This window comes from Asterias rubens, chromosome 2, assembly GCF_902459465.1.
Source record: "Asterias rubens chromosome 2, eAstRub1.3, whole genome shotgun sequence".
NCBI classification, from domain to species: Eukaryota; Metazoa; Echinodermata; class Asteroidea; order Forcipulatida; family Asteriidae; genus Asterias; species Asterias rubens.
Window position 1 is genome coordinate 17,868,383 of NC_047063.1, and position 14,740 is coordinate 17,883,122.

The window sequence follows — 14,740 nt, forward strand, 5'->3', positions numbered from 1 at the left end:
GAACACAAAAAGTTACGCGCGCTCAAAGTCAAAGGGTAATGAATGTTCATGTTTTCAGAAACCAAAGTTCACATGATTTAAAAAACTTACTTTCGGTAAAGTTTAATCAGAGGAATTTGGTTTAAAATGGCACTGACAGATCCGACTGACTGGCCAGGGTCGATGCCCGATCTTCGGGTAAGCTACGATTTTAGTTTTACTTAGAGTTCGTTCAGTAAATGATCATATTGGCTTGCTTGCAAGAAGTAAGAAACCCGTATATAAGAACTGCACCACCACCAGGTGTCAGCAGTGTGGAGAATCACGTTTACTTTGGTTTGTACTCGGCAGGATCCACAAGTTTGGAAGTAAAGCTTTCTCTCAGTTTAGCTAGCTAGTCTAAACATTCCTAAACTGAAATATTCATTGTTTGTGTTCAGTTATTGGTATAAAGTGTAATTCAGGTAGTGTCATGTATAACTTTCCGTACGGTATAGCACCACCACTTTTTCACTCATTTTAAATTTTTCAAAAACTTAAAGGGATATCTCAATCATTGAGGTAAATTGGACACTAGGCCTATATTATTTCATATCGAATGAAAAAGTGGTGGCGCCTAGCTTACGGAAACTTTTCCAGTGTCATACTGCTTCACTGCATTAGGGTAAACTTTGGTCCAAGTAAACTTGATTCGAAGTCGACTTGGTCGAGTGTATAAACATGGTGAACTTTACTCGGATAACTTTCCGTATGGCGCCACCACTTTGTCACTCATTTTTACAAAAAGGGATATATCAATCAGGTAAATAAGTTACTATATTATTTCATATCGAATGAAAAAGTGGTGGCGCCATACGGAAACTTTTCCCTTTACTCAATTAACTTGCTTCATAATAAGTTTCCCTAAAATTTGAAAACACTTTCACAAAGGTGTTCTTTAATTTGTTATAATTTAGTATTTTATCAGTATAAACCACAAGGGAAACTGACTGGGTAAATTTTGAAATGATTTTTGGGGTTGAACAAAGAATTGACTGGAGTGGGATTCGAACCAACGACCTCCGGATTAACGTAGGTCGTTGGTTCGAATCCCACTCTAGTCAATTCTTTGTTCAACCCCAAAAATCAATTTAGTATTTTTGTAAAACTAACATGTAAGTTTACTTTATATATGTTTTCAACAAAATATTGTTTATTATTTAGTTTTAAAACTTTTACTCATTACTGTGTTCTAATGGTAACAATTGTTATTTACAGAAATAAAAAAGAAACATCTTCACTGCTAGTGTAAAAATAAATTTCTACAATTTTGTTTCACTTTGTTTCACTTTGTTTCACTTAACAATGCTTTATATTTCATTTTTCCGACCAAGTTGACCACTGACCGATATGACATGAATTGAATCCACTTATGACACCATCACACATCACAAGAAGAGGAAGCAGTGGTTCTGGTTACTGACCTGGGTCCGATGACAATCTTCTAGATTAGCTTGTAGCTCCTTTTTCTGTCTCCTTCTTCTGTCTTAAGTTCTATTGCCTCCTGAGTAGGAGTAAAATGCTGCAGCCAGAGCCAATCTGCGACATGAATGAATTTAGGAATTATGAGCCCACTGGGAAGTTAAAGTGTGATACCACTATCATTACAGTCACTGCCACGTCTTGTAAGACCATCGGTCATCAGATTTCTAGTTAAGTAAAATTGTTCTTCTTTTTCAGACAATCGACAATCTGCTTCGATGTTCCATTTGCTTCGAGTATCTCAATATAGCTATGATAATTCCAGCCTGTTCTCATAACTGTAAGTAGAAAATCCAGAGCAGAGTAAAGCACATGTGCTGTATCTTGGTACAATACAAGTATAATAACAAGTGGCGTGTCATGGCCGAGTGGTTAAGAGCACCGGATTCAAGCTCTGGTGTTTGATCGGCAGAGTGTGGTTCATAATTGGGGAGGTAGTGCATTCTGCTCTACCGCCTAGGCTTCGGATTGAGGATACCCAAGCCTATATCCGTATGGACTGTAAAGGGCAAAGGGGGTAACCCTGATTCAGCCCTAGAAAGAAAAAAAAAAAAAAAAAAGTAAATGCAAATCAACTAGTCATCATGAATGGGTAACCCACTCAGCATTTTCGCTTAGCATAAACCTCAATCCTCATTATTTCACTAATACACTTTGACTTTGTTTTGATTTTCCACTCCCAGACTGCTCGCTGTGCATCCGACGGTACTTGAAGTACAAGCGTCAATGTCCATCTTGTAACGTTGAAGTCAGCACCGCTCAGCTTTGTAACAACAGAACTCTGGATGAACTAGTCCGAACATTTGTTGCCATCAGGTAAATAGCAAAAATGATAAATCCTCTCTATTGCCCTTTTTCAAACGTCGGCTTTGGATTCGGCTAGCCTGGCCCCGTCGGTTGATTTGACAATGTGCGTGCTTTATGTATACACGCTCAGGGCTTAACAGAGCCTCAAGCCGAATCCAAAGCTGAAGCTGTGGTTTGGAAAAGGGCCTATGGTTAGTTTGAATCATGACTTAAAGGCAGAATGAATGACAGTAGCAGTTATCACAATGGTTGTGAATCAAATGGACGTGCAGAGCCGTATGATCTTATTGCAGTAGTTTCCAAACCTCACACACTTAGGCCGGGTCCGAATTGGTGGCTCTGGCTGCGGCTACGACCATTGCTAGGGGTGTTGCTAAGGGTGTCCTATACTTCAATGCATGATGACGCGGCGATCCGGCCGTAGCCGTAGCCGCCAATTCGGATACGGCCTTACTCTGACCTCTGAGTCATGTTGCCCTTACCTACACACATCCCCTACCCCACACCAACCCTTACCCCAGATCCAATATTACCCTCACACCCAAGCCCTTCCCCACGCCCTATACCCTCACCCAACCCTTACCTCAAAATACAAGCATACAAAAAAACACACAGGTTTGTTTGATTGTATAAATCTACATTTACATACCATTTAAACAATCAGACGGTTCAGCCCGGTTCATACTTCCTGCGAATGCGAGTTGTGAAGAGAATTTTGGTGACGCAACAATCGGTACGCGCTAAATTTCCCTTTGTGACGCAATTTCGTTGCAATGAAATTCGCATCACAATAAGCATTCGCAGAAAGTATGAACCTGGCTTTAAACTAAGGAATATTTGTTCCCAGTTTTTCTTCAGAATCCACACGCTTCAGAAATAATGTCGGATTTTGTTTTGTTCCCATTCAGGCCTTACATTCTTAAGATGTGTAAAAAGGAACAGAACTCAAAACCACCTGATGAAGATGTATCATCAGATGATCAGGTAAAATAATTATTTTCGTAATAAAATTAACCCTCCTACTCTGTAACCATTTATATCATCCTACTGTGGTTTTGATTGGTAGATAAACTGTGCTTGCCTCCAATATGAGATACAGTGCACTACTAACCCTTTCTTACTTATTGACCATTCAGTATCATCTGATTTTAGGGTTGGATGTTACGTTATATTTTCAATCCCACACTTTGCTTTTTATGCTACCACACCTGTGGTTTGTTGTTTTGAGACTGTGTTTTTTATTCTTTTATGGAAGGCATTTGAGGACAAACCAACCCCAAAGTCATCAACAACTCTAACGAGCCATTTCACTGCTATGAAATCTTCCCGAATCTTCGCACCCGCCATCACCAAACAAACAATCAAGTCTTCAATCTCCTCGGACGACTTGAACCGATCGAGTGAAGAAAACGTAAGCCCGAAGAGGAAACCACCAGGTACTCCGGGAAACCAGCCGAATTGGAAGGTGATTGATTCACCGCTGGCCGGAGGGGACTTTGCCGGTGCGGTGGACGAAGAGAGTGCGGAGGAGATGGGGCAGTCAGTTGCATCTACGAGTAGCAGTCCAGCCACGGGTCAATTGACGCCAGGGGGGAGCCGAGATAAAGGTATGTAAATGATATGGTGGCCCTGAAGGGTCCTCATTGCATATAAATAGCAAAAATTTTGGGTTGAACAAAGAAAAATTTACAAGAGCGGAGTAGAATCATCAACCTGCGGATTAACAGAACCAAAAGGTCGAAGCTATGGTTTCCCCCAAAAACATGTTTTGAGATGTGTTTCATAATTGAGAACAAGCATCTGCTTGTTTGAGTTTAATTGGGAGGCTGTTCCAAGTTTTACAGTAAGGTACCAATGCGCTTTACATTAGTGCCCAGGGGTGAATTTCACAAAGAGTTGGGACTACTTGGGACCTCTCTTGTGTACATTTTACCTTGTACAGGTGTGTATATAAATATTGCTGTGCGTACTTTTTAATCCATGCAAGAAACATATTTTTATACCTGATATTCTTAATTAATATTTTTATCTGTCTGTGTGCTGTTATACAATTTTCAGTGTTTTTGTCTGTACTGTTAAATCAAGGCCAGTTTTAATTTCCCGAGTGTGGGATAATAAAGTTCTTATCTTATCTTATCTTATCTTACTTGTATCTCGAGTTAGGATGAGTTACCTTACTTAGGACTAGCCTTAAGTTTTTTATAGCTCCTAGGACTAATCCTAAGTTAGGACTAGTCCTAAGTTAGGACTAGTCCTAAGTTCTTCGTGAAATTGACTCCTGGTCATTTGGTCAAATCTCATGCCTTCCTGGGGAGCATACAGCCCTAGGCTGTCATGGTGCTCAGAAGGCTTTTCAAACTCAAAATCAACCTTGGTAAAGATAACCAATTATAGTAAAGCATCTTGCTCAAGGACACAAGTGATGACTGGGATTTGAACCCACACTCAAATGACTTCAGGCCCCACAGGCCCCGATTACGAGAATGATAAAAACGCACGCCCTCGATTGGTTGAATTGCTCTTCGCAGAATTATCCCATGCTTATTCAACCAATCGAGGGCGTGCATTTTTATTGTTCTCATTTTCGTTCTTGTCATCGGGGCCTGTGTGACGGGCCTTAAAGCCATTGGACACTTTCGGTAAACAGTATTGTCCAAGGTCCACACTTCGTGTATCACAACTTATATATAAAATAACAAACCTGTGAAAATTGAGGCTCAATTGGTCATCGGAGTTGGGAGAAAACAACGGGAAAACCCACCCTTGTTTCCGCACGTTTCGCCGTGTCATGACCTGTATTTAAAATAAATCCGTAATTCTCATTATCGAGAATTCACATTTTTTTATGTTTTCTCAAAAAGTAAAGCATTTCATTGAATAATATTTCAAGAGATGTCTTTGACCATTACCTTCTGTAAGTTATTTGTAAATCTGTGAACTTTTAATTTTTGTTCTGCTCCAAAAGTGTCCAATGGCTTTACACCCCCTTTGAACTGTTTTATTTTTCTCCTGTTTCTCTCTCTTTCTGTAGCTGTGTGCCCAGTGTGTGGAGTTCCTGTCACTGCCAAGTATATTAATACTCATCTAGACGCATGCTTGAATCGGACTGAGCAACCAAAAACCAGGTAGGGAGGGAGTCTTACCCTTGTCTACAGGCCTGTAATTTGTCAGTTTTTCCCCCTGATTTCATGGATCATCCTTTGCCATAAAACAAATAATGTAGAGGGGTTCTAAAGCTTAATTTGGTTTTGTAATGCAGTCATTGTCCGATAGAAACAGTCCTTAGGAAAAAAAGGGAAATGTTCTGATAATTTTATATTTTTGTGTACATTTATTTGCACACCTATACATACATCTTTTCCCCAATCACCCCTGGTAGGGGGGAATTCAATGATAAACCATTTAGAGTGTCCCAGATTGTTCCTCAGCAGGGCTTTTAAAAGCAAAGACAAACAGTAACCAACAAGAAAAAAAACATCCAAATGAGAACCTCATTCAAATTCAGCATGCTTAGGTCAAACTTACAAAATTTGGTTCAAGGATGACCCACAGTTTTGAAAATTTCTTCCTGGCAAGATCTCTAAAAAGGTCATGATTTTTGTTTTCTTGACACTCCTGTCAACACTGTACTGCTGGCTTGCATCGCTGATTTAATTAATTTATAGCTAGCAACGTTAATCTGATTAAAACCTTACTCATTCTTTATCTCTTTTTTTTTTTTTTCAGAACCCCAAAAAGGAAACCCATCCCGCCGATGCTATGGAAACTTGTGCCCGAAAAAGACATCCGGAAGAAACTCAAAGAGAACAATTTATCAACAAAAGGAAAGCGTTATGTGAGTACCCAAGGCTCCCTTACGCCTTTGTTACTCAAACCCTCTCTGCACCTTAAATAACTGTCCAATTATTCAAAACTTTAATTTCTTCAACCAAACTGGAAAATGTTGATGTTTAAAACAATTTTCAAGAGCACCTGTATGTTAATCTGGTGGTGGCAGATTCAAAACCAATTAATTTTTTTTTTTTTTTCTTCAAATTTACCAGGTCGATTTGTTGTATAACACTTGATATTCAAAATATAAATTTGTATCCCCACAAGGTGATTTCCTGAATACCGCTTCCAAGGTAAACTTCCGGAGGTTGCGGGTTTAAGTCCCGCCTGTGTCATTATTTCTTTGTTCAACAACAAAAATATTTACACGTTTTACTCAGTCAGTTTCCATTGTGGCGATTAAATTGTTGTTTGTGTTCTTGATGTTCAGGACCTCGTTAAGAGGCTGGATGAGTTCATATTGATGTATAACGCACAGTGTGATTCATCAAACCCAAAATCTGGTGAGTCCTTTTCAAATTTGGGGGCATGTAAACTTATATATTTTTACAAAACTAAACTTGGGCGATATCGATTTATTTTATTCACGATATATCGCCGACAATATATCGCGATATTCGATATAATCGCGATCAATTAAATTTGACATCTTCAGTCTTCAAACTCCCAGTGAAAGTTGTAGAAGAGACAGTCATAGCATAAGAGAGGTGATCTAATGACCTATTCTTCTGGTTTTACTCCAAACCTATAGGGTGCAAGATGTCTCAGCTAGGAAATACATCGCGATATTGCGATACTTAATCGATTTCGCAACATATCGATATTTCGATTAAAACCAAATCGATCCGATATCGAAATCGTTTCCAAATTAGTATTGCGATATTCGATAATATCGTGATATCGCCCAAGCTTATACATAACCACATAACTTCAAATAAAACAAAATTCTCAAAATGCTGTGTACTATTGAAAGCTACTGTTAGCCTCTAACCTAAGGGTTTTCAATGCTAATGACATTCAAAATTGCTTCCTTGTCACACTATTTTAGGGTTGGAAATTGCCAAAGAAGTTGAGCGCCTTGAACAATTAAAAAGCCAGCCCAAAGAGCGGAAGGAAGTACTTGTACATGTGAGTATTGTTCCCATCAGAGGGTGGGGTAGGAAGATTGTTTGGGTGATGAAATTGTCCATCTTATATCTTGCTGTTTTTAGAATGAGTCAGACTAAACAGATTTAAACCACTTTTCATAGTACTGGTTGTGTTTGTGTTATTTTCAAAATTCTTATTTTGAGCATGATAGGGCACTCAGATTACCTGCCGTTACCTCTGTGGCCTCGGTTTGAATCCAAAACCAGAGACGGCTTTCTGTTCCTAGAACTATACGGAAGCCTGGGGATAGGTCATTTGCCATGGCTGCCTCGCGTCTATGGAATGAACTTCCGCCGGTCTGCGGGAAGCAATCTTGTTGCCTATACTCAAATGCCTCCTGAAGACATTTCTGTTTCCCAACTCATCCTAGTGCATTTGTTTTTTCTTTTTCTCCTCGTCTCCTGTAAAGTGCTCTGTTCTCAGTAGAGCGCTATATAAGGGCTTAATATTTTATTATTATGTGGATTGGGTTTTCATTGCCTACCTAGGATTTCCATATTTAGTGTTTTCCTCCCATGTCTAAAACTGACAATGTCTAAAACTGACATTTCTTCATCATCTTATCTTCACAAATCTTAAGGACTACAGGTCATGGTGCTAGTCACTTTTGATGTCCCTTGGTTTCATGATCAGAGAGATAAAATTACAACTAGTAACTAATAAAATACATTTCTTTAAAGTTTCAGGTTTGCAATTTTCAGCTGATCACGGTCCAATTCCATGGCTCTGCTTAGTGTGGATTTCTGCGCTTGGTAGCGCCTAGTAAAGCACATAATTCTATGGGCCATAATTGTAGATTTTTCGCAGAAAGCAGAGGCGTGAAAAAGACCGATCCAGTCTACAATGCACGTTTGAGCAAGAACACGCGGGGCTCTCCAATGCCTTTCTGCACAACTCTGTCGTGCGCGCCAAGATACGCAGACGCATGTCGGACCTTATTTGTCGGACCTTTGTTGCGTTGTGATTGGTCAATACGCATGGGGCGGAGCTTAATGGATCGGTCTTTTGGGCTGAGCTAGTTGCCTCATTCAGGTCTCTCAGCGGTGCCAATGGAAAATCGAAAAACAAAGTACCAAGATTTTTCTGTGCCGATATTTTTGAATTAATTTGACAAACTGCAGTTGGAAGTTTATGTCAAGTTTAAATTTACTTCCTTGTTTCATTTAACAGAAACTCAAGATCAAGGATGGTCTTACTGAAGAAGAGTTACAAACGTCTCAAAAAGAATACAGTAAGATTTTTGATTGTTTTTTCTTTTTCTCGTTTCACAACCAAAATTCCACAGGATGCTAAAAATGTCAATTGAGAAATGTATTGTCAGTAATTCTTTATAGCTGTTTAACCTTAAAGGTCGTAGATTTCTAAATACTTCAAAAACTAATGAAGATAAAAACTTCCTTTAAGAGAAGCATCACAACCATTGTGGGTTCGAATCCCCAGCCGTGACACTGGTGTCCTTAAGCAAGACACTTAACCATTGTTTCGTCCTTCGGATGGGACGTAAAGCCGTTGGTCCAATTTGCTGTGCGATGCATGTAAAAGAACCCAGTGCACTTATAAAAAGAAGAAGGGGTTTGCCCCAGTGTTTCTGGCTGTGGCTGCTTTATGTGCCGTAGCACTTTGTAAACCCTTATATTAAAAGTGCTACATAATTGGGTCTCAGAACCCACCACTGCAATTACCTATCTTTCTGAAAGTTTGTATTTATACTCAGCGCCTTGAGTACCTTGTTTGGTAGATACGTGCGCTATATAAGACTTCGATATTATTATTATTATTATTATTATTATTATTATTATTATTATTATTGTAAACCCTTATAAGGTGCTTATTAATTGGGTCTCTTTTGTGGCTTGAAGTGTTTTTAATGTTTTATGGTAGATAATAATTTTATGTAAATTTTGTAAATTTGTTGTATAAAAGGCCGAAATGAATTTCCCATCGTGGATAATAAAGTGATTTGAAATTTGAATCACTGCAATAACCTATCTTTCTGTATAAGTGTGTATACTAAGTGCCTTGAGTACCTTGTTAGTAAGTAGATATGTGCACTATATAAGACTTTGATATTATTATTATTATTATTGATAGTATACACATAATGAATGTTTATGAGTGCAATGGTTCGAATATGTTCATGAGTTGAAAGATGGAATGTTCTATTCAACGAGGCGGAGCCGAGTTGAATGGAACATTCCAGCTTTCAACGAATGAACATATTCGCACCATTGCACGAATGAAAAACATTCATTATTTGTTTTATATAACATCCAAGTAGAACTTTGTCATTTTGATTGAAAGAAACAACTTTCAAAACAAACAATTTCAACTGTAGAAGCCGAATGCTAGTAATTTTACTATGCCTTCTTGCAGTAACACCTGCTGCGTTACCAAAGACACGCGCACGCAGTGATGTTTTTACTCAGCTTTTTCGTTCCATCCGAAAAGTACCATTGCACGCTGGCAGCGTGCCAGCGTGCAATGGTACTTTTCGGATGGAACGAAAAAGCACGGCGAGTGACTCAGCGTGCAATGGTACTTTTATTTGCTATCACGTGACGGACAATCCTCCAATCAAATGGCAAGGATCTGCTTGGGTGTTATATAATATGAACTATTTCCAGAAAGATTCATGGTCGTGACGCACATGCTCTTGGCAGTCATCTTAACACACATTGTAAAATTTGAATCCTAGTTGTATACTGTTTCGCAGGATATTCATCACCTGCTAATCACAAAGAAAATATCAAATTTCTTTCGTTTCCAATTTCTTATTCTTCTGCCTCCAGTGACAGCTCATAAGAATCAGTTTGGCAAACTCATTGCTCAGGCGAGGGAGAGGATGAAAAAATCCAAGACCAAAAGTCAGAAATCTGCATCTCAGTCCAGTCAGGATTCCTCTCCAGACACTATGGGTACAGAGACGCTGTCGTCATTGCCCCAAGATGCTTCCCAAGACGTGGCAAACACCAAGGAGGATGCTCCCTGCTCGGATTTAAATCCGAAGGAGGATACCAATGATAAAGATGATGTTGTTATTGAAGAGGATAATACTAACAAGGTCAGAATCATGGATCTAGGTTTACCATCTGTGTCGAAACGTAAAGATGGGAAGAAAAAGAGAAAGAGATTGGGGAAGTTGGTGTCGGATGGGAGGAGCCGGGAGCAGGAGATCCAAGACGGCGTCAGCCAAGAATCGGACCTGGAGTTATCAGAGAGGAGTCAGAAGCTTAAGCCAGGTAGGCTTGTTGTTATCCTAATAATTCCCAAACGATTTGAATACATTCAAGCTTTTGATTAGTTTTTAGTGGCGTGTTCTTTGCTCTTGATGAAATGAAAACGATCAAAACTCAGTGGATTGACCAAGTAGAAGTAACCTACACCTATCTGGCTGTCTAAATCTTTCAACACTTGCATTTTATTTTGTAGAATTACAACTAGGCATGAACTATTACTGACCTTTTAAAAAACGAAGAAGTACTTGGCATTTCAAAGTCTTAACCATTTCAATATTGGAACGTAAGTGTTCAGTTATTATTGTTTAACCATTTTACTTTTTAATAATTGGTACATGTAGCAATTTAGTATTAATGAGCCCAAATAATATTTTAGTGCAAGAGAATTAACATCTCGGCCTAATCGTATATATTTATTTTTAACTAGGGTAGCACCATCAGTTATAAATAAACTGTTCTCCCTGGAGAATTATCGTGAACTAATCCCTGTATTTTATGGTGTTGCTACAGGTTTATTGGCTGCTTTATCTGGGTTGGATGTTCAGGAATCAGAAGGTGAAGTCCTCGCTCCGTCCTCGCCCAGTTTGGCATCAAGGGATGGGCTGGAGGATACCACCCAGCAACTAGGAACCCCATCAGAGGTAGGTTTAATGGTTACGACACTCCTGTCACCCTTGTTCCTTAAAAGTGTATTTTCCTAATCTTAAACTTAATCCTAATACTAATCTAATTGTGACCTCAGCTTGTAGATAACAAGGGGTTTTTCAGAACACATGACTGTTGTTGGGTGTCGTGGTTGTTGTGGGGTTGTCGTGGTCAAGCGGATAAGAGCACCGAATTCAAACCCTGCTGGTTCTGTTCAGCAGACTGTGGGTTAGAATCCCAGTCGTGACACTTGTGTTCCTGAGCAAGAGACTGAACTATAATTACTTCTCTCGACCCAGGGGTAAATTGGGTACCTGTGAGGGCAGAGATGGGTCTTGTGATTGATTTAGCCGAGTAGCGTATTACTCCCCAGGGAGCTGAGATGGTTTAAGGAATGATTTAAGGCCCAGTGACCAGGGGTAATAATTTGAAGCGCTTTGAGTGAAAAGGCGCTACATGTATTTAAAACTTAATACTAAATAGAGCAGTCAGTGGTTTTATAATAGCTCATTTGTAAAATGTAAATTAGGAACAAGAGTAATAACTTAAAAAGCATGTTCTTGACTTCATTTTGCTCTTCCCAGAACTGCAGTAAAAAAAGACTCAGCTCAAGAACTGATCCTGCGCAAGATATGCAAGATCCACTCTGTATTCCAGAAAGGTACGATCAAGTTAACAAGTAATAATTATTGTGTTAATTTAATTATTTATGAGAGAATGTTCCTACTAGTTTCCTGCATTGCACTATTGGCATGAATTTGAAACTTTATCAATTTTGTGTAAGAATTTAAAGAGAATTTCCAATAGTATGTAATTTTGAGAGGTTTGATTATTTGTAGAGATATCAACAAATAAATGTTTAGTGTATACCCCCCCCTAAACGCACTGTATAAGAATATTTTGTTAGCTCTACCCGTCCTTTATACTGTAATAGCTTAAACCAAGACCCCAGAAAACTTCAATTATTTAGAAATCTAGTCTAGTATTTTGCCACAAAAAAACCTTATCAGAATGTTTGTATTTCTAACAGTCCACAGGCTGTGGTTGTGCATAAGAGGCGACGTAAACGCAAGCAGCAAGATGGTGGCAGTAATGCCAGTGACAGTGGCAGCTCATTTGGAGACAGTGAGACATTAAGACGAAGCAAAAGAGACAGAAAAACAACCAAGTAGTCTCACTTGGAAGAAACACTTTAAGACCTAACTTGAGATTAAGGAAAAATAAATTTAACAGCAAGAAGTTTTATAGTTTTAAAATAAACGGTTCACTAGTTCCCTTCATTCAAAGTGCTACCTGTAATTTAAAGGAAGAGCAAGTGAATACTCCTAAAAATAATGGCCTTAAAAACAAATGACTTAGTGAGAAGGACCTTAGCTGTTGAAAGTCTCAGGGCTTGAGCCTAAGATCTTTTAATGTATCGAAAATGTTTTAAAGAGACCTTAATCAATACCAAAATAAGAAAGTATCTTTCGATACTTATCAGACCCGAAGTCAACATTGAACATCAAACTGCTGTTTTTGAGTCTGCATACTATTTTATAGGTCAACTTCTGCATTCGTACAGAATTGTCATTATGCATTTTACTCTTGCAATTATTTGAATGAGAAATTACATGCTATACGAATACGTCACAACATGAAAACAAATAAACAAGTTTTGCCCGCTAAGCGCAGCGTAAAAAATGCATATTACAATAGTTCACCTCTAAAAATACAATCGAGGTGTGTTATTAAACACATATTGACTGGCATAATTCAGTAACTAGTGTACGTCTATTCCCCCTCGGGCCTGTGAGTGATCAGAAGAGGGACCTTTATCCCTTGGCCTTCGACTTCGGCCTCGGGAAATAGGTCCCTACTCAGCTGGTTATTCAAAGCCCCTCTGGGGAATAGGCGTACACAAGTTAGTTGCCTCACAGCTGTCAATATACATTCCTGAATGTGGCTGAAAATACTTACCTAGTAATGATTTTGTTATTGTTAATAATTCGTCCAAAGCATATTTGTTAAATGTGTGATTTTTTTTACAGATAGCCAACTTTTTGTGGGACCAGCGACGATTCAGTGAATTAAACAAACGATTCTTTGAACTCAATTCAGTGATGTATTTAGATTTTTATTCAGAAAACCTAAATTTGTTAAACACCATTACAAGGGCAATTACAATATCTAAATTTTTTTATTTTTTTTATTTTTACATTATATACAAATATACAAAATGACTTTATCAGACCAAATTTCCAAGACAAGATTTCACAAAACTCAGTGTATCTAAAGGGCTTTGCTTTATGGAACCATTTGATTGTGGACACTATTGGTAATTACTCAAAATAATTATTAGCATAAAACCTTACTTGGTAACGAGTAATGGGGAGCTGTTGATATAGTATAAAACATTCTGAGAACTGGCTCCCTCTTTTGAGACCTCAGATTTAGAATTTGAGGTCTTTGTGTGACAAGGGTGTTTTTTCTTTCATTTTTATCATGTTTGTTATTTTATGCATATGTTGAGATACACCAAGTAAGGGGACTGGTCTTTGACAATTACCATAGTGTCCAGTGTCTTGAACTATTGAGGGTACTTTTGAACACTTGGTTGACATACCATAAAATTATCCATTGATGACAGAGTTTTGAGCGTCTGTACATTTCCAAGAACAATGCAGTAGGGAATCCTACTGCCGCCTAGCATCAAAGAAAGTCTACAATTTAAGACTGGCAAAGCACAAACATTTGTTTAAAGGCAGTGGACACTATTGGTAATTACTCAAAATAATTATTAGCACGAAACCTTACTTGGTAACGAGTAATGGGGAGAGGTTGGTAGTATAAAACATTGTGAGAAACCTGAAGTGGAGTAGTTTTCGAGAAAGAAGTAATTTTCCACGAATTTGATTTTGTGACCTCAAGTTTAGAACTTGAGGTCTCGAAATCAACCATCTAAACACACACAACTTCGTGTGACAAGGGTGTTTTTTCTTTCATTATCTCGCAACTTCGATGACCAATTGAGCTCAAATTTTCACAGGTTTGTTATTTCATGCATATGTTGAGATACACCAAGTGAGAAGACTGGTCTTTGACAATAACCAATAGTGTCCACTGCCTTTAAAAAAATTCTGCTTCACAGAAAAGGAGTACAGACCCAAAAAACAATGTGATGCGCATTGTTTTTTGACTGGTTCCAACTGTACTGTTTGCTTGGCATGATTATTGCTCTCAGTCTTAGAGATTCCGCAACCCCCCCCCCCCCCCCCCCCCAACCATTGAAAAGACTTTTTAAGAAGTGTATACCGATTGATGTACATTATTTATAAATATCAAGAGTTAAACAAAACAAACTGAAATTTTAAGCTTATTTCTTTGTACTCCAGTAACGCAAACCGTCCCAAAATCATATTTAGGAGTGGATCTTATTCAATTTGAAGGGAGTGATTGGGTCAACATTGCATCATGTGTTAAAGCCATTGGAAACTTTCGGTAAACAGTGTTGTCCAAGGCCCACACTTCGTGTACCACAACTTATATATAAAATAACAAACCTGTGAAAATTTACGCTCAAATCGGTCATC

The 14,740-nt window shown here is 38.5% G+C and overlaps 1 protein-coding gene across 1 annotated transcript; it reads left to right on the plus strand.

The window, feature by feature from the left end:
- The first annotated feature begins 5 nt into the window (after positions 1-5).
- Positions 6-13,546, plus strand: LOC117304796 (E3 ubiquitin-protein ligase RAD18-like). The gene is made up of 14 exons (XM_033789412.1): positions 6-177; positions 1,699-1,780; positions 2,184-2,316; positions 3,216-3,291; positions 3,563-3,914; positions 5,339-5,432; positions 6,034-6,142; positions 6,569-6,641; positions 7,187-7,266; positions 8,458-8,518; positions 10,077-10,526; positions 11,034-11,164; positions 11,753-11,829; positions 12,199-13,546. The coding sequence occupies exons 1-14, from the start codon at positions 127-129 to the stop codon at positions 12,338-12,340; spliced, it is 1,911 nt and encodes a 636-aa protein (XP_033645303.1). The 5' UTR covers positions 6-126; the 3' UTR covers positions 12,341-13,546.
- Positions 13,547-14,740: the final 1,194 nt, after the last annotated feature.

Excerpts from the sequence above, each read along its gene's own strand:
- LOC117304796 (XM_033789412.1), top strand. The coding sequence starts at position 127 with ATGGCACTGACAGATCCGACTGACTGGCCAGGGTCGATGCCCGATCTT. Across the intron at positions 1,781-2,183 it reads TCCAGCCTGTTCTCATAACT|ACTGCTCGCTGTGCATCCGA; the intron begins GTAAGTAGAAAA and ends TTCCACTCCCAG. Across the intron at positions 11,165-11,752 it reads AACTAGGAACCCCATCAGAG|AACTGCAGTAAAAAAAGACT; the intron begins GTAGGTTTAATG and ends TGCTCTTCCCAG.